Below are 24498 nucleotides of genomic sequence, written 5' to 3'. Positions count from 1 at the left end.
GGGAGAGTGAATCTAGGAAATATCCAAGAGAATATAGCAAGTGAAGATCAGAGAAACAAGGGCTGAACCACAGAAAAGTTCACCAAGAGTAGGAAGCAGGAAAAAAAAAGAAACAAAAAAGCAGAGCAATCGAAGGGGTTGTCGTCCTGTAGAAATCATTTTTTTTAAGTTATATTAAGAAACATATGAAGCAATCAGATTAAACTCATAGTGACATACTTAATATTTTATGAATGTATATTTAAAATACAAGCAAATCTCAATGCTGTTTCAGTTAGCCAGAAGAATAAGTCTAGAAGCTTTACCTACTATTTTTATATGGATCTCTCTCCTCATCAGTAAAATAAGGACAACAGTGCTATTCTGGTGACTTCACAATATATGAGAAAGCTCTTTATAAGTCATTAAGTGCTATGTAAATGTCAGGCTTTGTCATTGGCAGTAAGGTTTCTTAAAGGCAAGTTGGCTTCCCTTTACCCCCAGGACCTAGGCGAATAGATGTTTAATACATGTTTGCCGAATTATCATAACAGAGAATCAGGAAGCCCTGGTGGCATAGTGGTTAAGTGCTACAGCTGCTAACCAAGAGGTTGGCAGTTCAAATCCACCAGGTGCTACTTGGAAACCCTATGGGGCAGTTCTATTCTGTCCTATAGGGTCGCTGTGAGTCGGAATCGACTCGACGGCAGTGGGTTTTGGGTTTGGTTTTGTAACAGAGAATCATGATACTTGAATTTTAAACCCAACTCAGTTTTTGACTGTGAAGCCTCGGATAAGTTAATTTACTTTTCTGGGCCTTCATTTGCCTTCGATGATTTCCCAAAGACTGACTGCCAGTTTTTACTGGCTAACAACAGGAAGTTTTAGAGAATTTCTGAGAAATAAGTGTTTCAGCGCAACTGGAGTTACATCCTTGACTTCTAAACAGCAGCTTCAGCTTGTTCAAAAAATGACCTGGAGCCTGGTCCTTTTTTATACTCTAAAGGAGAGGAGTAACATTTCTTACTAGTCAATAACTGTAATTAGTTTTCTATATAAACATCCTTGTTGGGATTATTTCTATATACTTTTATTTAATGTGTACAGATAGAATCATGTTTCAGTTTATATAATAATGCTGCCTCCTCATGCCCTAGCCAATGGAAAAAAACTGACATTGATTTACAAGTTATACTTAAATGAAAAATACAAGTTCTTGTCCATTTATTGCTTGTATTTAAATATGTGAGTTAAAACATAATAATGAAATTTATTTTGTTTTTTTAAAATGTATTTCTGACTTTTGGTTAAGACCTCTGGCTACTGACCAAAAGGTCAGCAGTTCAGATCCACCAGGCACTCCTTGGAAACCCTGTGGGGCAGTTCTACTCCGTCCTATAGGGTCACTATGAGTTAGAATTGACTCGACAGGCAACGGGTTTGGTTTTTGTTTGTTTGTAAGATAAAATTAAAACTAACATGCAATAAAATGTGTACATTTTAAGTGAACAGTTCAGTGAGTTTTGACAATTGTATACACCCATGTAACCTACCACTTGACAAGTTATAGAAGTTATCATATAACTTGACAAATCTCCAGAAAGTTCCCTTGTGCCCGTATCCAGTCAGTCTCCCCACTACTATTTGATTTCTATCACCATAGATTAGTTTTGCCTTTATTTTGAGGTCATAAAAATGGAATAATTTGTACATACCCTTTTTATCTGGCTTCTTTTGCTCAACCTAATGTTTTTGAGATTCATCCATGCAGTTGAGTATATAAAAAATTTTTTTTTTCTTTCTCATTACTAAATAGTATTCCATTGTATTGATAGGCAATTTGTTTATTTATTCTCCTGTTGATGGATTTTGGATTGTTTCCAGTTCGGGGCTGTTATAAATAAGGCTACTATAAACATTAGTGTACAAGTTTTTACGTGGACTTATGCTTTCATTTTTTGGGGTAAATACCTAGGAGTGGAATTGCTGGATCCTAGGGAATATATATATTTGAAGGAAGTTGCCAAAGAGTCAAAGTGTTGGACCATTATACACTCCCACTACCAGGGGATGTGAGTTCTACTTGCTCTGCATCCTAGTCAACACTTGTTATTGTTTGTCTTGTTTTTTTTGTAACCACCTTAACCCAAAAAACCCACTGCCATCAAGTCAGTTCCCAATCAGTGACCCTATAGGACAGAGTAGACCAGCCCCCATAGGGTTTTGTATACATAGGAATCACCTGGGGAATCTTGTTAAAATGTAGGTACTGATTCAGTATATCTGAGGTGGAAATGCAAATTCTCAGCAGGGGGTAGAACCGGAAAGAACTAGTTCGAAGCCCTGCTACAAAGTGCATCTCTCTAAGATAGAACCAAGCTGTAAAACTTAGGGATAGCATCAATAATTGGTTGATCAGATTATGGTTCACAAAATAGTTTGTTTTATAGCAGCTATTATAATTTTGGCAGGGTTGAACTGTTACTTATCATTCTCACTAACCTTAGGCCCAACTGTCAGGAAGAAAGCATTCTTTACCAAAGCAGTATCATTTTAATAAACACCTAGATCACTAACAACAGCTTGAAAATGTCAAATTTTCTTAAGTCTCTTATATGTAAATATAGTATTAATATACGGGAAAATAATGGACATTTATAGGCTTAGTAGAATTTACGCTGTTAGGCATTTTCAGACATACACAATTTGAAGCAAACGATTATTTCCTTTTAAAAATACTTCTCAATGTGTTACCATTTGCAAGTACAGCGAACATCTCTATTATGAGAATAAACAAAATAAGTAGACATAGTTTAGTATCGTAAGCATTCATTTCAGATTTTTAAGAATGTACAGAAGGGGTGTATTTGTGTGACTACATTTTCTAAATCAAACACTTCAAATATTTGAAGTATTTTATTTAGAAAATGTAGTCACACAAATACACCCCTTCTGTACATTTTATTAAACTTAATATGTTCTGTTAGCTCTTTAATACCTCAAACTGGTACAAAGTTTATTTGTACAAAACTTTAAAACTATACGTTTTAATTGGATTTTTCTTTAACTCAGGAGATTTTGCTGGAGTTGTTAGAACAATGTGTGGATGGCTTATGGAAGGCAGAACGTTACGAAGTCATTTCTGAGATTTCCAAGTTGATCATTCCAATTTATGAGAAACGTCGTGAGTTTGAGGTAGGCAATTTAAACATTTTGGTCATTGGCCTATATATTTTATTTTGGTCTTGGAAAAACCAGTAATATAGTTGCATTGCTGTCTCTCTACTGTGTGCCCTGTTAATAGAGGGTAGATTATGACATTTGTATTTTATCATAGACTGTAGATACTTAAGTTAGTATATCATTTTGACACGTTTGTCCCAATTTGCAATGCTGTTAAATCCGAAGATTAAAATCCTCTTATAGTTATATAAAATTTCCCAATGAAATTCAGTGTAAAATAACCCAAAATAAAAATTGACGTTTAGATTAGACCAGTGTCTTAGTTATCTAGTGTTGCTATAACAAATACCACAAGAAAAAAAAAAAAAAAAAAAGAGGGTGGCTTTAACAAACAAATTTATTTCCTCGCAGTTAAGGTGGCTAGAAGTCTAAAATCAGGGTGCTATCTCTAGGGGAAGGCTTTTTTTTCTCTGCTGTGGGGGAAGATCCTTGTCTCTTCTGAGCTTCTGTTCCTGGGCAATCTTCATGTGGCTTGGCATCTCTCTTCCTCCTTCTCTGCTTCTTGCCTTCTGCTTTAATCTTTTTTATATCGAAAAAGAGATTGACTCAGGACACACCCTATACCAGTCATGTCTCATTAACATAACAAAGACAACCCATTCTCAAATGGGATTATAATCACAGGTTTAGCCGTTAGGATTTATAACACATATTTTGGGGGGACACAATTCAACTCCATAACATTCTACCCTTTGTTGTTATTGTTGTTACATGCCATCGAATCAGTTCTGACTCATAGCGATTTCTCTCTTTGGCCCCCAAAATTTATATCCTTGCCACCTGCAAAACACATTCGCCGCATCACATCATCCCAAAAGTCTTATATCAACTCCAAGTCCAAAATCTTATCTTCTGTATCATCTAAATCAAATACGGGTGAGACTTTAGGCATATTCCATCCTGGGACAAAATTCCTCTTCATCTGTGATCCTGTGAAATCTAGACTACAAGTTATCTGTTTCCAAAGTACAGTGGTGGAACAGGCACAAGGTAGGCATTTCCATTACAAACAGAAGAAATCGGAGGAAAGAAGGGATTACGGGTACCAAGCAAGGTCAAAACCAGCAGAACAAACTACATTAGCTCTTAAGACTTGAAGATAATCCTCTGTTCTCTGAGACCCTCTGGGCAACGGCCTTGCCCTCCAGACTCCAGGTGTTGGTCACACTCTCTGGATTCTGGATAGAGGCCCTACCCCTCAGCTTTGGGCAGCAGCCCTATTCTTTTGGCCAAACTGAATGGCAGCCCCACACTCCAGAACCGAACTGATGAAGATCTGACTCTTTGAAACCTAGGAGGCTGTGGCTCTCCCCTTTGAGACTTTACAGGCTGTGGCCCCACCGTTTGAGACCAAGACAGCTCTGCTTTGGTGCTCCTTCCAACAGTTCTGCTGATTTCCAGGCTGCTCCAGGATTGATCCCTTTTCTTTTCTTGGAGGACAACAGATACAGCTCCTTTGACCTGTTTTCCTGCCGTAGAATTCCAAGAGGCAGACAACATTCTTTCCTTTTATTCTTTCTCTGTCCTCTTCAGCCTAAGCCGATGGGTTTTCTGCTGTGGTAGTTGGTTAGATCCATCAGTCACAGGCTTAATCTCTTTAACAAAAGATTGTGTAGCCACATACTTGGAGAAGATTCTGGGACATGTGTCCTTAGTTCGTACACCAGAATTTTTCAAATACGTAAGTTTTGTTTTCACTTTACATAGTTCATTTTTAAGACCATCTGTTTCATCTCACATTTCACTGTCAGTGGAAAGGAGAAACCACACAGCCCCTTTAAGATCTTGCTTAGAAATCTCCTCAGCCACATATCCAAGTTCGTTCCTTATAAGTTCTATCTTCCACCAAACATTTGAACATAATTCAGATAAGTTCTTTGTCACTCCATAAAAAGCATGCCCTTCCTCCATTGCCCAATCCCATGTTCGTCGTTTCCTTGTAAAGCCTCACCAGAAGCACACTTAATGTCCACATTTCTAGCAACATTCTTTTGCTGGCACCATATGTGTTCTCTAAGATTGTAGAGACTTTATAGCTTTCCTCACTTCCTTCTGAACCCTCACCAAAATTGCCCTTGACATCAATAATTCTACCAAATAGTTTTTTCAAGACAGTCTAGGCTTAAAACTCTTCCTGCCTCTACCCATTACCCAATTCCAAAACCACTTCCACATTTTAGGTATTTGTTAGAGCAACACCCTACTCTTCCGGTACCGACCAAATTCTGTCTTTGTTATCTAGTGCTGCTACAAAAGAAATACCATGGGTGGGTGGCTTTAACAAACAGAAATTTAGTTTCTCACAGTTTAGGAGGCTAGGAGTCTGAAATCAGGGTGCCGCCTCTGGAGGAAGGTCCTCGTCTCTTCTGCTTGAGCTTTTCCTTGAGCTTCTGCTCCAGTGCGATCTTCATGTAGCTTGGTATCTCTCTTCCCCCATCTCTGCTTCTCACTTGCTTATTTAATCTCTCTTCTATTTCACAAGGGATTGACTCAAGACACACTCTTCACTGATCCTGCCTCTTTAATATAACAAAGATAACCCATTCCCAAAAAGGATTATAACCACAGGCATAGAGGTTAGAATTTATAACATATTTTCAGGGGACACAGTTCTCAGCCCATAACAACCAATGGTTCTCAAAACATTTTCAACCAGCAACTTCTCTTCTCCCAAGAGCTAAAACATCAGCATTGCCTTTGCTAAACCTTCCCCCCACAAAAGCTGTCAAATTACCATTTTGCCCAGGAAAAAGGCATAGATGTGATTCTATTCACAATTCTGTGGGGAGATTAAAGATCTGGCAAATAATAATGGGGAGGTAATAAGATGCTGGTAACAGCCCTATTATGAGAAGCTTTCTCAGTGTTGGCCTGCCAGATGAAACTGTTGATAAATGGTAGTAAATAAGGGTAGTAGTATTCTGAACAGCTGTTGTCCCCAGCATTGAAAGAAATTTTACACACTCAAGTCTCTGGTTCAGTATCATAATTTTTACCCCTACTGTGTTTCGGAAAGATGATTTAGGATGCAGGGCATTAAAAAAAAAAAAAGGCATAACAATTTAACCTTAAATATAAAGGCAGGCAGTCTTTGTTGTTGAAGAAGTTTCCAAGAATGAAAACACATACACTTAATATTATCTGAGTAGTGTTCTAATCTCTGCTCTAAGATGGCTCTGCTCAAACTCACTTTTTCTTCCCAGGTCTGGGTCCTCCTCTCTTTGTCATCCTTTTAGGGCATGCCTGAAAAATCATAGTGGCATTCAGGTGATTATGTTAAGGTGAGAGTTAAATAATTAAGTCTAGGTCATATAGATGTCTTGTCTCATAGGCTATTCTTTGCCAGGAATTGCCATTCTTCTATCCAAGGATTACATCCTAAGAACCTTTGTAAAAGTTTCAAAATAAAGGCCCCCATTTTCTAACTCTTAGGGTTAAGACCAGGCTATTAGAACCTCATGTTACTACTCAACCAACCAATGAAAGGGAAGAAAGAAAACTGTATCTTCTCTGCACATTAAAGGAAATCTGCCTCAAAAGAACTCTTTAAAGTGTTGAAAAGCAAAAAAGCAAACATGTCACTTTGAGAACTAAGGTGTGCCTGACCCAAGCCATGGTGTTTTCAATCACCTCATATGCATGTGAAAGCTGGACAATGAATAAGGAAGACCGAAGAAGAACTGATGCCTTTGAATTGTGGTGTTGGCGAAGAATCTTGACTATACCATGGACCGCTGAATGAACAAACAAATCTGTCTTGGAAGAAGTACAACCAGAATGCTCCTTAGAAGCAAGGATGGTGAGACTGTGTCTTACATACTTTGGACACGTTGTCAGGAGGGGTCAGTCTCTGGAGAAGGACATCGTGCTTGGCAAAGTACAGGGTTAGTGGAAAAGAGCAAGACCCTCAACGAGGTGGATGGACACAGTGGCTGCAACAATGGGCTGAAGCATAACAACGATTGTGAGCATGGCGTAGAACCAGGCAGTGTTTTCGTTTGTTGTATATAGGGTTGCCATGAGTCAGAACCAACTCGATGGCACCTAACAACAACAACCTTGTAAGAGTGTAGGAGTGTATGTAGATTGCCCAGCATTCTGCTTCAAGTCAAGTAATTGTTTCGAAGACACTGATGAATAATTTTTCTGTGTATCTCTATGGGATGAGCTGAAACGTGTCAGAGATAGCAGCCATAAATGTATGGAAATTTTCCCCTAGAACTGAGATCAACTATAGGAGATAATATGTAAGGTATTTTAGAGAATGAACTTTTGCTTCTGTGGTACCTTTTTCTGGGTGTGCAGAAGAATTTTTTTTTTGAAATGTCAGTGAACTTGTATGAAAGCTGTCTTCGTTAAGGCTTATATAATTTTGTAGCTGTATTTTATTTTCATCTCCAAAAATCTTTGCACAGATTGTCTGTTCTCATGTCTTACTACTTGAAGTCTCATTTTTGTTTTCCTTTCAGTTAAGATAAATCCGATATATAGAAAATAGTCAGTAGTAGCTGAATATTAAAGTATAAGTTGCCATTGAGATATGAATCAAATGAAGCATGGTATTTTAGGAATGCGGCATTATTTGGCCATTTTAAATTCTAACCTTAGACCTAAGTTGTTGAGGACTTCTGTCTAATGTGACAAATCAGGGAAGGAGATAGGGAATGACCCCACCAAAACCATTTCACAAAGGAAATATTGGTGGTGTTTTTTCTTGTGCATTTATCTTGAAGGCATTTGGGAATCTTCCAAAAGACGAAGCTAATTTTGTGTGTTCTCATTTTTCAGAAACTTACTCAAATTTATAGAACGCTTCATGGAGCTTACACAAAAATTCTGGAGGTTATGCAAACCAAAAAAAGACTTTTAGGTACTTTCTTCAGAGTTGCCTTTTATGGCCAAGTAAGTATGGTCTAGTTCATAAAGTTGTTTTTCATTTTAAACATGCACGTTTGAATTATTAGATTAGTATACCAGCAGTTATTGGGTCTGGGTTTCTGTCTAGATAGATTGCCTATCGCGACAGCAGATAACCGCTTTCGTAAGTGTAAACTTCACTTGGGTTCCCATCTCTAAATCCATTAGGTCAGAGTACAACATATAAGATTTGAATTTTTTATCCATTTCATTTTCTACTAAGCCTGTTAAAGTATTTATTTAATATCAGGTAGAGCTTTTAAATTAAAACAAACAACAGGTATCAGGGAATGAGAAAAATCTGGTATGGAAATCTGCAGGCCAGTATTTGTATGACAATGAATTTGGAAATCCTCTATTTGAAGCTAACAGGGTGAATATATGCATATGAATTTTGATAATATTTTCTTCTTTAAAAACAGCATCAAAAATATTGCTAGTTTCTTTAGTAGGTTTTCTTTGAGTGCTATGTTTGCTGCTACTATTTAAAAATCATTGTGTGCTTAACTTTACAATAGTCCTTTTTTGAAGAAGAGGATGGAAAGGAGTACATCTACAAAGAGCCGAAGCTTACCGGCCTCTCGGAGATTTCCCTGAGACTTGTTAAACTTTATGGGGAAAAATTTGGTACGGAGAATGTGAAAATAATTCAGGATTCAGACAAGGTAATACATGCCCTGCATTTTGAAGTCATTATTTGTTAGTTCTACGCATGGTACCTTGCCCCTGACTTCTCTTTTTAGCTGGCAATGGAGAAGTGTAGAAATAGAGCCTGCCAGATAGTGAATGGAACAACAGAGGCTTTGGAGTCAGAGAGACCAGGATTCACAGCTCCATTTTCTACCACTCACTAGCTGTGTCAACATGGAGAAATTACTTAACCTCTCTGTGCCTAATTTTTCTCATTAGTAAAATGGAGATGGTAATAATGCCTACCTCATGGACTTGTTATATGGATTAAATGAGTTAATATATGGAAAGTGATTAGTAGAGTTCCTGGTACATAAAAAATATTCAACAATAATAATAGAGGCTAGCATGCTCAATACAAGTTAGCTATTATTGTAAACCCTGTTTTACATCATAATTTTTATTACATATATCATGATCAGAATCATCTTGGAACACACATTTGATCCTGAGATATCCTTAGTTCAATGATAGTGACTGTCATTAAATCTGCAATGAACTAGGTTTAGGAGAGGTGCCTAGGGCCTTGTCGAAGTAGGATTTTTATCAAGGGCTCCTTCCTTGGTTGAACCCAGCCAGATTAGTCGTGCCCAATAAGACTATTGAGGGAGCCTGGAGTCATACAAACAAGTTTATTTTGCCAGCAGCTAACAAAAGGAGACAGTAAGGGCTAGAACCTTTAGAGAGACTGTCTCACTGATTTGTATACGAGCCAAGTATTTAAGGGTTTCATAGGGGGTGGAGGGGAAGGGGTTTTTAATGTTTATTCATGAGGTTCTTGGAGGGGAAGGACAAAGATTCCTGAGAAGGGGTTGGGTTATGCAAATACAGATGCCTACACAGGATTTTTTCAAGATGGAAGCCCTTCAGTTCCCCTTGACATAAATTGTTATGGGATGTGACACAGGCGCACTGGGTCCCTTTGTCACTGCGCCCTCTTTGGCTGGCACGGGAAGGACAGCGGTCGTTTTACTCAGCTCCTGTGGAGTCCTGCAAGAACTATGAAAAAAAAAAGAAAATTTTTCTTTTTTTTGTAACAGTTTATTTGCAACATTTTAGTTCCTACCGCCCCTCAGCCCAGTACCTCTTGCTCACAGGGGACTGTGTGTTCAGTTCTGATCGCCCCCGGGGTAGGCCAGGTTGTTTACTCAACTATCTGTCCTGCTTGTCTTTTTCCCGGCCTATGTGCAAAAAGGCGGGAGCGGGGGAGCCCAACTGGTCCTGCTCTAACTTAGTCCTGCCCCAATGTCTCAGGATGAGAAAGGTTCCAGCAAGAGGAGCCCTTTCCTAGGAAATCCATAGTTCCCTATAGATAGAATTTTGAGAAAGCACAGTAGTAGTACCTAACGATCCTTAGTTGCCAGGGGTGTGTCCAGGATGAGAGCTGATTTTTAAGGTAGGAAGGACCCGTACAGTTCAGGATTGTAGGCCATGGGCTATTGAGTGACTCTGATGTCGCATGGTGTTATGCAAAGCACTCAAAAGCTAGGGTAAAAAGCCCATGGCAATGATAAAGACATTTCATTGTCTACCATGAAAATAACCTCTTCACCTTGGCGACTTACCCGTATGTCAGTTGGAGACCATGGTGCTTTCCTCTGGTCCCCTTCCTCCATATTAATGTAAGTAGGATTAAGATAATGCAGCCAAAAATACTCATCCTTACAATGTCAAACACTGCCGGTAGCCGTACAAATTGGTAAACTTTTCTGTACGGCAGCTGGTTATTATCTATGAAAATCCTTAAAAACATGCAACTCCTTTAGCTAAGCAACTTCTAGGAATTTATCTTTAGAAAAAAAAATCAGAAAGATACACATAGTCTTAAATACAAAGGTGTTCATTTATAATAGCGGAAAGTTGGAAAACAACCTAAGAGTCTGTTAATAAGAATGGGTCAACCAATCTTATTTATCCATTCATCCATTAAAAGTCATGTGAATGACTATAATACTGAACTATAATAACTGTATTTTTAAGGAGTCAGATTACAAGAGAATGTTCAGCATGATCTCAGTTTTGTAAATAGAAAAAAAGATTAGAAGGAAATACGTGAATAAAGGTCATTCGGGGTGGTAGTATTACAGTTTTTATTTTGTTCAGGCATTTCTGTAATCTCCAAATTGGTTTCTGTAACTTCTTTATAATCAGAAGGAAATGATATTTCTTAGAAAGAGCAATGGTCTCCTTCAGGTGTGTATTCAATTGGGGATATAATTATGATGACAGTGTTCTTAAATTGGTCTTGAAAGAATAGCTTACCTATGCTCTCTTTTCCCTTTCATTGAGTTTTTTTTTTTTTAATCTTCCATATTTCATAGGTAAATACCAAAGAACTTGATCCAAAATATGCTCATATCCAAGTTACTTACGTGAAGCCCTACTTTGATGACAGAGAACTCACAGAAAGAAAGACCGAGTTTGAAAGAAATCATAATATCACCAGATTTGTTTTTGAGGCTCCTTATACTTTATCAGGCAAAAAGCAAGGCTGTATAGAAGAACAATGCAAACGCCGTACAATCTTGACTAGTAAGTGAGACTGCATGTTAACCTTATGTTTGTCTTGGTCGTCTTTAATACACACAGATAGCAGCTGGCCAGCAGGAAAATGTAACTGAAATCTTGATCATTGATTGTTCTGCTGTTCAGTCACTAGTTTGCACAAACAGGTCCGTCTGATAAACCATAGTTTTCCCATATGTAATTCATGATTGCTCAGCGGTGTCTCATAAAGGGTATTTTCTTTTTAATTTGGCTGTTTTAACACGTGATTTTTTTTTTAAGATAGTAAATCAATCTTAACTTTTTAATAGCTTCAAACTCGTTTCCCTACGTGAAGAAGAGGATCCCTATAAACTATGAACAGCAGATTAATCTCAAACCAATTGATGTTGCTACTGACGAAATAAAAGATAAAACTGCAGAGCTGCAAAAGCTTTGCTCCTCTGCTGATGTGGACATGATTCAGCTCCAACTGAAATTGCAGGGCTGTGTTTCTGTGCAGGTATGTTGGTCACCAAACATGTATTAAATGTTTCTTGATATTTCTCTTGCTTACATAAGGGCAGGGAGCAAGCATTAATTGTAATTCCGCGTTATTTTTCTTACAGCGTGCAAAAACCTGGGCATTATTTTTTATTAAGTTAATAAAGAAATTCAGTTGATTTCTAGAAATTGTGTTATGTCAAAGGACTTTACAATAAATTCCTATGACTGCAGCCAAACCCTATATTTATATATCAGAAATCATTAACTAAATTATTCAAATGTTATCTTTACAGGTTATTTGCTTTAGTTAATGATTTCCCAAATAAAATTGTAGTAAGAATAATAAATATGATTCTCAGATACGGGTCTTTTATATGTGTGTGTTTTTTTTTTTTTTTTTTTTTTAACAAAAAAGAGAAATGCAAAAATGATTTTATTACATTCTGACAACTCTCATTTATTTTTTCTTTTTATAATTTAGGTCAATGCTGGTCCATTAGCATATGCAAGGACTTTCTTAAATGACAGCCAAGCCAGCAAATATCCACCTAAAAAAGTGAATGAGCTGAAAGACATGTTTAGGTAAGCGCTTTGTAGTCTTCAGATTAGACCACAATTCTTTTTCTACGTTTTCTTCTTTAAAAAAAGGAAAATATTCCCCAAATAATGTTGTGGTTAGCTGCCGTCAAGTTGGCCCCTGAGCCGTGTCGACCCCTTGCGCAACAGGGTCAGATCGTTGTGATCCATGGGGTTTCACTGGCTGGTTTTCGGTGGTGGATCACCAGGCCTCTCTTCCTAGTCCGTCCTAGTCTGGAAGCTCTGCTGAAGCCTGTTCAGCATCATAGCAACCTGCACACCTCCACTGACAGACCGGGGATAGCTGCACTTGAGGTGCATTGCCTGGGAATCAAACCTGAATCTCCTGTGTGGATGGCAGGAATTCTGCCACTGAACCACCACCGCCCCCCACCGCCAATAATACTCTTCTTTAAAAAGACTTTCTTAGCAGACTGTTCTCCTTTACAATATTTAAATGACATCCTATTGGTACTTCAAATAGTGAGGAAATGTGTGATCTCTTTCATGCTTCGGGGCATTAATAATGCCCTGGTGACCCAAGAGAATGAATATGCTGACTTACCATATTTTACGCAAATAACGTGCGCGTTATTTGTTTTTTGCCAACCACTCAACCCCCTCACACATTACTTTCCTAGGCACATTGTACACGTTGTGTGTGCATGCACGTCACTCACACGGACACTTTATTTGCAAAAAATATAGTACTTGATTGCTTTGGATATTTGAAGTGACACAAACACAAGCCTACATTCATTAAGTGATTTTCTTCATTGCCTGACTGACCTCATGTTAGAGCATTTCAGACCACATATGGTAGAAATAAAAGTGGGACTGGAAGGGTTGCATAGGCTTGCTCCTATATCATGTCCTTACTTGGAGTCTACCAGTCTAAGGAATGTAATATCTTCAGTGAGCATCTCTGTAAACTAAGGCATGTCTGAATGTTCTTGCACTAGACACGTTTTGTTTAATATGTAAAACTATTTTACATTCAGAAGGAGAGAGAGATTTGGGTGAAATAGACGAAGGAGAAATATGATAACCTATCCACTCATTTGCTCCCAATTTACTTCTCCTGTCTGCATGTTATCAGTTGTTTCAGGTTGCATAGTAACCAGTAGTCATTCATTCACCAATATTTATTAATGCTTGACATGTACAAAAGACTCTGCTAGTTGCTTTGACAGGAATATAAAACAAATGGGCAATGAAGTGCTTTGTCTCTTAAGACCTACGTTCTAATTGTGAACATTAAACATAAACACATGAAACAATGGAAAAATACTTTTATGATGGATCATCAGTTTGTTGCTACCCCCACTCTTACCAACCCAGAGCAGATTCTTAACACCTATAGCACCCAACACTGTTCTGGGTGCGTGTTGTTTTTAGTTGCTGTTGAGTCGATTCTGACTCAGTGGCAACCCCATGTGTACAAATAGAACCGCTCCATAGAGTTGCCAAAGCTGTGACCTTTTAGAAGCAGATTGCCAGGCCTGTCTTCCAAGGCACCTCTGGGTGGGTTCAAACTGCCAACCTTTTGGCTAGTAGTTGAGGACTTAACCATTTGCAGGAACTCCTACTGGGTACATAGTAAGCCAGAAATAAATTAGGTTTGACTGAATAATTATCTACAGGTATAAATTAATATAATGCAAATTTAGTTTCTTTAATACCAAATTAAAAGGCTTCCTAGAGGATATGTGTTTTGAACTAGGTTTTGAAGGAGGTAGGAAGCCAAAGAGCAGAGATGGAAAAGAAAGGAGAAGGTATTTCAGACTTAGGAAGTGGCTTTGGCAAAAGCACGGTGAGAATGTATAGGATTCTCATCTTCCTTCTACGCAAGCCGTGGTTAAAGTGACCATCAAATTGATGGTCAAAAACAAAACCTCTGTCTTTGATGTTCATCCACAGGAAATTTATACAAGCCTGCAGCATTGCACTTGAACTAAATGAGCGGCTAATTAAAGAAGACCAAGTTGAGTACCATGAAGGGCTAAAGTCAAATTTCAGAGACATGGTGAAAGAATTGTCGGATATAATCCATGAGCAGGCAAGTATTAGGGTGGTTGAAGATGAGAACATGATCTGGGATCCCTAAAGTGTTACTTAGCAAAATCCATTAAGGTGAAACCTGTGAGAGCTGGAACTCGACAGGGCTGCCTTGTTTTTCTGGATATCACAAGTTTTCCACCTTAGGCCGGGTGCAGTCTTAACCACTTTTCTGTTGCTGTTTATTAGTGAAAAGTATTTGTTTTCCTCTGTGAGAGGTTTCCACCTTACACGGGTTCCGGCTTTCTCACAGATTTTACTATAACTTTAAATTCATGACCTTAAAATTGCTCAGTCTGTATTTAAAAATTTGTTCATATGACCCTTAGTCATTTAAATGCTATAATCCAAACTGAATTTGAAGCAATTATCTAAAACAATTACTGAAGCAATTATCAGTAATAAACTAGCCTGTTCTTTGTGCCACAATGTCAATGAGAAAGGACTAGCTGAGCAAGTCTGAATTGATCTACTGTGAACATGGATAAGAGTCTCTCAAGAAGGGCCCTAAAGAAGTGAAATGGTTGGCTCAAGAATTATGTCCCAAAATGGGTATCCCTATCTTGACTGTAAGAAATTAAGTGAGATCCTGAGTGATTTCCAAACATAGGAGATTGTTTTCATATCCATACAGCTTGCAAAACTCTACTTTCCTAGAACATCTTAGCAGTTTAATCTATAATTGAATGTTAATGACAATTACAGCTAATTTAGTAAAATCTAACCTGAAAAATACAGAAGCCAAGACCTGATCCTCACTTACAACCAAATTATGTCATAATCAAGTAGTTAGACCTTTTCTATGCCTCTGACCTTTAGGAAACCTGACTACTCCTGGATTATCCTGGTAAATGTCATCCTGTGTTGGAGTCCTGAAATTTGTGTTTACCACCACCCTATATATGAATTGTCAATTATTTTTACATCTTAATCCTGTTTGTAAAAATCACAGCGTGATGGTCCCTTAGTGACTAAGCCTCTTGCTTATTATAAATTTGCCTTTATTTTCTTACTAATCTGAAACCACCCAATAAGATAAACATTTGCTTCAGGAACACTTCAAACTCTCAATTTTTAAGAATTTAAAGATTTTTAAAAGAAACAAGGATGATTAGAACCCACTAGAGAACACGTTCTTAAAGCTGGTCCCTGAAAGAGCCTGATTCGTCCCTGGCATCTGTAGTTCAGTGATTGATTGAAGGCAGTCCCCTGTTCGAGATTCTTATGCTCTCGTGCAAAGGGTGTACTTCTAAATGAGCTGACAGTGGTTAGTATCCAAGAAACTGCAGTGTGAGAATAGAGAAAAGAGGAGGGATGCTCCTGGAAAAACAAAAGCCAGTTAGTTGACTTTGAATTGAGCTCTCTCGCTCTGAAATTTCTTTTACATGCTTTTTCTTAGAGCTGTGGAAAATTTAGTTACAATTAGCCTGTGGTTGCGTGGAGTGACCAGGAGTCTAATTTTCTAACCATTGTGATCTTTTCAGTGTAGAGAATCCAGTCAGCTGGGCTTTCATCCTACCATCTGTTTAATGAGACTAGTTACCCCAGTTTTCTACTTGCCCATCCTCAGTGGCTAGGAATCTGGGAATCTTGCTAGCTTGAGGAGTCTGGAGTCAGTGTTGTGTGTCTCCTTTTACCATCTTTAATTTACATTTATTAGCTCACTTCAGAGTGACTGCAGACAAATCTAAGGTGCCTCTCTGCTGCTCAGTTTTCACAGGCCCCTTTCCCTCCTTCCTAAAGCAGCCAGGTGTCAGGGCAGGGAAGGTAGGAAACCATTCCATTTCCTTTATTGTCTGTATCTCAAGCCCAGCTCTTGAGTACAATGGGGATATGTCTCTCCACAACATCATCGTCCTGTTTATCAAATAGACTACATAGTTTGTTCCTAGACACTGTTGCATTTATGGCTTTCTGTTCCTTGCAATGTATAGAGAAAAACAGCAGAAACTCCTCCTACACAAAAGATATAAAACAATTACACATGTCATTTTAAGCCAGTGTGTACTGTATTTTACAGTTATTTAATTTGCATTCAGCCGCATGACCTAGACTTGAAATTTAAATCATTCAAATTGAAAGCAGATTATTTAATGTGCTGTTATTACCGTGAGCAAGATATTTTATAAAGTTTTTTTTTCCCTGAAGCTCTGTTTTTAATCTGTACTTCCTGTCTGTACCACTTAATTCCCATAAACCATGGCTATTTTGTTTAGTTGTGGAGATGAATATTTTAGACCCTTGCTACTCTATTATTGAGGGAGCCCTGGTGGCACAGTGCTTAAAGTGCTCGGCTGCTAACCAAAAGATTGGCGGTTTGAACCCTCCAGCCGTGCTGTGGGAGAGCGATGTGACAGTCTGTTTCCGTGAAGATTACAGCCTTGGAAACTCTGTGAGGCCGGTCTGCTCTGTCCTGTAGGGTGATTATGAGTTGGAACCAACTCAACAGCAATGGGTTTGGTTTCTGTTGTTATTTTATTCTGTATTGAAAGCTAACCAAGAGTTCTCTTAGTTTCTTTTTTTTGTTTTTTTTTTTTTTATGTGAGCTTTCTGTCATCATGCACCATATTCAGATGTGCCCTCCTTTGGGCAAATGTTGACTTCAAATTGCATTTTTGTAAATCAATTAATATTTTTCATTAGATTCTCTTATTAGATTCTCATAGTCACACACTTCAAGGAGACACATTATTTCCCCAAGGAAAATATAGTAATGCCAAAGAAGAAGACAAAGTCCAAATGTATACTAAAATATGAAATATTCTTTTAAGCTCCATAAATGATACTTAACAAAAAGATATAGCCTGGATATTCCTCGGCCCTTTTAAATGTAATCTGTTAAAGTATCCCAAAGTAAATAGTTCTTTTAAAAACTTCTACCTTTTAACTTTTTTTAAAAGGGATTTATCTTATTTTAAAGCTAATTGAAAAGTGGCAGATTTCTTATAGATTGGGTCGATGGTGGCCATCGTAGTGTCTGTTTAGTATGTTTTATAATTTCTTCAGAATGAGTATCCTGTTTCTTGTCACATCGAAGGGCTGTGAATAATCGATTGTTGTGTGCTGTCGATTCCGACTCAGCAACTTTTCTAGGTCAGAGCAGAACTGTCCCATAGGGTTTCCTAGGCTTTAATCTCCGTGGGAGTAGATTGCCAGGTCTTTTAAGCCACTGGTGGGTTTCAACTATTGACCTTTCAGTTACCAGCCAAGCGCTTAAACACTGCACCACCAGGGCTCCTATGACCATCTTAAACCTCTGTTATGCTTTCAAATCAGTGTGTCCTGAGTTATGATTTTTGTAAGAGGAATTTTCTCTGTTATGGATTTCACTTAAGCCTTATCATTGGTAGCAACACAAATGGTATGGCTCAGAATAGCTACCGTGGACCAATTTTTAGGCTCAGTATAAGAGTTTCAGAGCTAACTTGAGAATCAAATATTGAAAGCTTGGGAACAGAGCTGAGACTTTAATAGTAAATATACTGGATGTAACGTATATGCTGTTCTTTTCCTCTGTCTAACTCAAGCATAAGATCTCTGTTACTTTTGCTTTTGATCATGCTATAGTGGAGAATCTTTCTATATTTATAGTAATGTAAATATGTTGTTGTTAGGTGCCGTCGAGTTGGTTTCAACTCATAGCGACCCTCTAGGACATAGTAGCACTGCCCCACAGAGTTTCTGAGGAACGGCTGGTGGAATTGAACTGCCAACCTTTTGGTTAGCAGCTGTAGCTGTTAACCACTGCACCACCAGGGCTCCAAAAATATGAATATATATGTGTTTATGTAATATGAATATGTTTGTATATGAGAATATAAAATTTATGATTTTCTTCATTACCAAGAAAAATCTTTTGTATAGATTACCTTACATAATTATACTGTGTCATAAGAACATGCACTTAAGACTTTTTATCTTCATTTAATATTATTTCCAAGTCCCTGGGAAAGGGACGTGAGTATCCACATATTTGAAAAGCCCCACAGGTAATTTTGAGAAACACTGTGTGTCTTAGTTATCTAGTGCTCCTATAACAGAAATAACACAAGTGGGTGGTTTTAATAAACAGAAATTTAGTTTTCTCACAGTTCGAGGCTAGAAGTCTGAATTCAGGGTGCTGGCTTTAGAGGAAGCCTTTCTCTCTCTGTCACTCTGGAGCAAGGTCCTTGTCTCTCCTGAGCTTCCGCTCCTGGGCTATCTTCGAGTGGCATGGCATCTCTCTCCCCCATCTCTGCTTCTCTGGCTTGCTTGTTTAATCTCTTTCATAACTCAAAAGAGATTGACTCAAAACACCCTACACTCATTCTGTCCATTGACATAACAAAGACAGCCCATTCCCAAATGGGGTTATAACCCCGCAGGCACAGGGGCTAGGATTTATAACACATATTTGGGGCAGGGGAGGGACCCAGTTCGATCCAGAAACTCAAATGAGAGTCTGCTGTTGAGAACTCTTATTAAGACCATCTGTTAAAACATTTTAAAGATTGCATTACCTCTTACTTTTTATTGAATTTTACAGTTGGAAATCCTTTGTTTTTCTTAATCAGTAACCAGATCTTTTCTGCTTTTTTGATATGCTGCCTTTGTAATACAGCTATGAAGACCTAAGTCGGTAATGTTATCCTTTGCTCCTTCTGCCTTTTGTCATTTTAAATAGCTATGTGTCAGTGATAAATTAAAACATGCCTGTATTTTTTTTTTATATACGCATTCTTTTTTGCCAGTGGCTGTTTCACTTCATGATCAACATGCAGGCTTCTTTTATTTTAGATATTACAAGAAGACACCATGCATTCTCCCTGGATGAGCAACACATTACATGTATTTTGTGCAATCAGTGGTACATCAAGTGACAGAGGCTACGGATCCCCAAGATATGCTGCTGAAGTGTGAAGACATGCAGACGTAAAATGACAACGAGACTGACCTTTCTCAGGAATATTCGGAGCTGTGCAAATGTTAAAATTTAAAGATTCATTATTCATGGAGTGTTCCGTCCACACACCAAATTGTTCATGCTTTCAAACAGGGTGCTTACATATTTGTAAATATTTAAGCAACTTGAAAGTGCCTGGAAAATTGCACCACTGTGCTTGGTTTGTACTTTTTTAGGTAAATCTATATACTGAAAAGTAGAGCTCAAACACATTAATTCAGTTCGTTTGCTTAATGTTTGCTTCAAATGATGATGGTACTATGTAAAATTGTATAATGGAACACAATAAAAGGTAAAACTTATTTGTAATTAGAAGTGAAGGAAAAAATACTTTGAACTTAGCATTTTTATTATCAGGCTGAATTCAGTATCACACTAATCCTTTGAAAAAAATATTGCTAACATTCCCATAAAACATGGATATTTCAAATCACAGTGATAAGTTGAATCCTTGACTAAAAAGCAACCAAAAGCATTATTTAACCAGTAGAATTTCAAAAGGGAATGACGTATGTAGAAATACCAAGCTTACAGTTCCTTGAAGTTGCGATGTGATGATACTAGATAATTGACTTGGTCTATCTTCCATATAGAGAGATGAGGGGTTCATATGTGGCGTAGGTTTCCCTAGCAGGCAGTATTCATTGCCAAAGCTTGATCGGCTGGGGCGATCCTTAGAGCTAAAAACATTGCTGAGAATTTGCTGCCAGTACATCCTATGCTGCTACAAAGTTTTAGCAGCAGGGTCTGAGGTAGGCACTGTATAAGGCTTCTTTTCCTCAGTTACAGGGTTAACAAGCATTTTGATAGGATCTGATGGTTGCAGCATGCCATGGGGCAGTGCACGTGACCATACGAAACAGATTTAGCACCTGCCAGCTAGTGATTAAGCACTGCGGCCGCTGACCTGCTAACCAAAAGGTCAGCAGTTCAAATCCACCAGACGCTTCTTGGAAACCCTATGGGGGCAGTTCTACTCTGTCCTGTAGGGTTGCTTTGAGTCGGAATTGACTTGACAGCAATGGGTTTATTTATTTATTTATTATTTAGCTAGGGATTACATTCTATAAGAAACCTCACATTACCGAAATAATTCAAGAAAAACCAAGGTGTGGCTAACTGTTTTTGGCTTGAATTATCCATATAATTTTACATGCCTTCATGTAAACTTTAAGTTCTAGGCTTATTTTCCTTATGTAGTTTAACCTCTTTTGCTGATGAAAAAACAGAAGCACTGAAATATAAAGGGATTCCATGGGTCCTTGGCTTTTTGAGTACTTTATGATCATGTAAATCTTAGACATTATTCTCCTGGCTTGATCATTTTTCTTTGCTTGTCCTTTTTAAGCTTTTGGGGGGGGGGCAAAAATCAATTTTGTATCTTAACAGGATATTCAGAAGTATTTCAGAGGCAGTTTGTAATTCTTTAATATTTGGGAGTAACCTATAAAGTGAGTTTCCCCTTTCAAATGATTATATTTGACATGTATATGAAAGGAAACATCTCCTAGAGTGAGTGCTGCCATCTGAGAATCAGTCATCTTGGGGAAACCCCAGCGCTCTTTGGTCAATAAGGAGTATCATACATTTTTTTTTTTTTTTTATCACTTCCCTCAGCATAGTGTTACGCACTGTGGGTAATTTTCGGAAAGTACAATAAATGGCCTCTGCCCTCAGGAGCTTGAAATCTTGTTGAAGAGACAAGATACACACACAATTAGTTAATAAGGGTTCATATAAGACATGAAAAGTTGTGTATGAGTATTACCAAATGAAAGGATATTCCATGCAAGAAAAACATAACGAGCAAAAGTACAAAAAGAATTAGCAGAAGTTCAGGAGATGGTGAGGAGACCAGTTTTGTTCATGGGAATAGTAGATGATCCACCTAGAAAACAGAGTTTGGAGCAGATTTTGGAAGGCCTTGAATGCTAAGCTAATAGTGTTTGGACTTTGTTCAGTAAGCATGAGAGAGCCAGTCAAGATTTTTATAGATTACTTGATTAAATATTCTCTTATATTGCTGCCAGTTGTATGTGAGACAGAGAAAAATGGAAATGGAAACCAATTAGACAGCTATCGCAATAATCAAGTAACGAGTCCATAAAATCCTAGAGTCAGGTGATAATGAACAGCAGTGGAGAAGGCAAGTACAAAAGACATTGTACGGAAAGACTAGACAGGACTGATTGAATGGCTAAGGAGAAAAAAGGAAAAGTCAAAGATAATTTTGTTTCCTGTGGCCAGTGAATTTTCCAGGGCATGGGACAATTTCACTAGATTTGTTTAGCCAACTTGCAGACTAAGGACAGCAAGCTATGGAGAATAGAGGGAGCTGGACTAGGGAGAGCCTGGTGTTTCTAACCATTGCACATATTGGGTATTACCATTTATATAGTTTAGTGATGTCAGGGAGTTGTTTGGCCTCCACAAATTAATTCACATCATGGAATACATTTCTGCTTTTGTAATTAAACTTGAGCCCAGTTTCCCTTGGAAACTATTGTTTTGATAGTCTTTGAACATACTGTAAAATGTGACGAAATCACAATTGGTAGAGTTAGTTTATGCAAATTTTTTAAGTAACCAGTTGTCACCAATTCTGTGGCATGGTGTCTGCAGATTGGATTGTTACTGTTACCATCATTATATGGTTTGGCTGCATACATAAATACTGTAAGCATCTTTTTAAAAATGAAAAGAAGGCAGCAGTGGTGGCAATAGCTTTGGAACCTCTACTAACACATCATCATAGAACTAGCAATGACTCACTGGTTTATAAACTAAATAGGTCACAATAATAAGAATCCAAGCTTTTTTTTATAAACATTGGTTTTATCTGAGATGAAGAATATGAGCAATGTGTTACAATAATAGGAATTTCCAAACTCTTCCAAATACTAATAATTAGATACATATTTCAGGCTCTGATCCACAAAATGTCAGGCTACTTTCAGTCTCAGTCTTATGGGAACATAACCCTGCTTCAACTATCAAAACACAAAGGGAAAGAAATAGAATAAAAGCTGGTTGGTGATGGGGAGTGGGTTTGTGTAACAAGGCTATTCCTCTGTCCTGGGTCTGGCCAGTAATAGTATTTTGTTTATCTGGGTACAGTTATAATAAGTGCTTCTTCTAGTGCCTGACCACACAGTGGTCACTCTCTAGGAAAAGTATCTGTATCCAACTCCTGATTGAAGATGTGCCTAAGTTCTTCAAAGAGTTTGCCTCTGTGGAATGGCATTTTAAAACTTTCTCACATGCTTTTATTTTTTTTCCCTTCTGCTTTTCCTCCTTATGAGATACAGTTCACTCATTTAAAGTATACAATTCAATGGTTTTTAATATATTCACAGAGTTGTGTGACCATCACTACAATCAATTTTAGATCATTTCTATCATCTCAAAAGAACCCCCCCCCCCCACCCCCTGTAAGCATTAAAAGTCACTCCATGATTGGAACTTTTACACACTGCTGGTGGGAATGTAAAATGGTACAACCACTTTGGAAATCTATCTGGCGTTTCCTTAAAAAGTTAGAAATAGAACTACCATACAACCCAGAAATCCCACTCCTCGGAATATATCCTAGAGAAATAAGAGCCTTTACACGAACAGATATATGCACACCCATGTTTATTGCAGCACTGTTTACAATAGCAAAAAGATGGAAGCAACCAAGGTGTCCATCAACGGATGAATGGATAAATTATGGTATATTCACACAATGGAAGACTACGCATCGATAAAGAACAGTGATAAATTTGTGAAACATTTCATAACATGGAGGAACCTGGAAGGCATTATGCTGAGTGAAATTAGTCAGATGCAAAAGGACAAATATTGTATAAGACCACTATTATAAGATCTTGAGAAATAGTATAAACTGAGAAGAACACATAGTTTTGTGGTTACGAGGGGGGAGGGAGGCAGGGAGGGAGAGGGTTTTTTTACTGATTAATTAGCTGAAAAGAACTCCTTTCAGTGAAGGGAAGGACAATACTCAATACATGGAAGGTCAGCTCAACTGGACTGGACTGGACCAAAAGCAAAGAAGTTTCCTGAATAAACAATGCTTTGAAGGTCAACGGAGCAAGGGCGGGGGTTTAGGGACTATGGCTTCAGGGGACGTCTAAGTCAATTGGCAAAATAAATTAAGAAAACATTCTGCATCCCACTTTGAAGTGTGGCATCTGGGGTCTTAAATGCTAACAAGCAGCCATCTAAAATGCATCAGTTGGTCTCAACCCACCTGGATCAAAGGAGAATGAAGAACACCAAGGTCACAAGATAATTCTGAGCCCAAGAGACAGAAAGGTCCATATAAACTAGAGACTTAAATCATCCTGAGACCAGAAGAACTAGATGGTGCCTGGTCGCAACCGATGACTGCCCTGACAGGGAACACAACAGAGAACCCCTGAGGGAGCAGAGATCAGTGGGATGCAGACCCCAAATTCTCATAAAAAGACCAGACTTAATGGTATGACTGAGACTAGAAAAGCCCCAGCGGTCATGGTCCCCAAACCTGTTGGCCCAGGACAGGAACCATTCCAGAAGACAACTCATCAGACACGGATTGGACTGGACAATGGGTTGGAGAGAGATGCTGATGAGGAGTGAGCTACTTGTTTCAGATGGACACTTGAGACTGTGTTGGCATCTCCTGTCTAGAGGGGAGATGGGAGGGTAGAGAGGGTTAAAAACTGGCAGAACGGTCACGAAAGGAGAGACTGGAAGGAGGGAGCGGGCTGACTCAGGAGAGTAAATGGGGGTATGTGGTAAGGTGTATATAAGTTTATATGTGAGAGACTGACTTGATTTGTAAACTTTCACTTAAAGCACAATAAAAATTATTTTTAAAAAAGTCACTCCACATTTCCCCCTCCCTCCAGGCCCTAGCAACCACTAATCTACTTTCTGGCTCCATGGCATTTGCCTATTCTGTGTATTTCACATAAATGAAATCATACAATATGTGCTATTTTGTGACTGGCTTCTTTAGTATAATGTTCTCAAACTTCAATCGTGTAGCATGAATCAGCACTTCATTCTTTTTTATGAAGAAATAATATTCCATTGTATGGGTAGTCCACATTTTA

At 38.2% G+C, this 24498-nt stretch overlaps 1 protein-coding gene across 2 annotated transcripts in view; it reads left to right on the top strand.

Moving 5' to 3' along the window:
• The window catches only part of DOCK11 (dedicator of cytokinesis 11), a 190352-nt gene extending 169631 nt beyond the window's left edge, over positions 1-20721 (top strand). For both annotated transcript variants that reach the window (XM_049872652.1, XM_049872651.1), the window contains 8 exons: positions 3052-3174; positions 8011-8124; positions 8658-8804; positions 11151-11361; positions 11646-11836; positions 12302-12402; positions 14317-14455; positions 19231-20721. In XM_049872652.1, coding sequence (XP_049728609.1) covers positions 3052-3174; positions 8011-8124; positions 8658-8804; positions 11151-11361; positions 11646-11836; positions 12302-12402; positions 14317-14455; positions 19231-19353 — 1149 coding nt within the window. In that variant the 3' untranslated portion in view covers positions 19354-20721. The remainder of the gene's footprint in view (positions 1-3051; positions 3175-8010; positions 8125-8657; positions 8805-11150; positions 11362-11645; positions 11837-12301; positions 12403-14316; positions 14456-19230) is intronic.
• The last annotated feature ends 3777 nt before the right edge of the window (positions 20722-24498 follow it).

Source organism: Elephas maximus, chromosome X, assembly GCF_024166365.1.
Source record: "Elephas maximus indicus isolate mEleMax1 chromosome X, mEleMax1 primary haplotype, whole genome shotgun sequence".
Classification (NCBI taxonomy): domain Eukaryota; kingdom Metazoa; phylum Chordata; class Mammalia; order Proboscidea; family Elephantidae; genus Elephas; species Elephas maximus.
The sequence above is the reverse complement of the archived record's forward strand: the minus strand, read 5'-3'. Positions and strand labels throughout refer to the sequence as shown.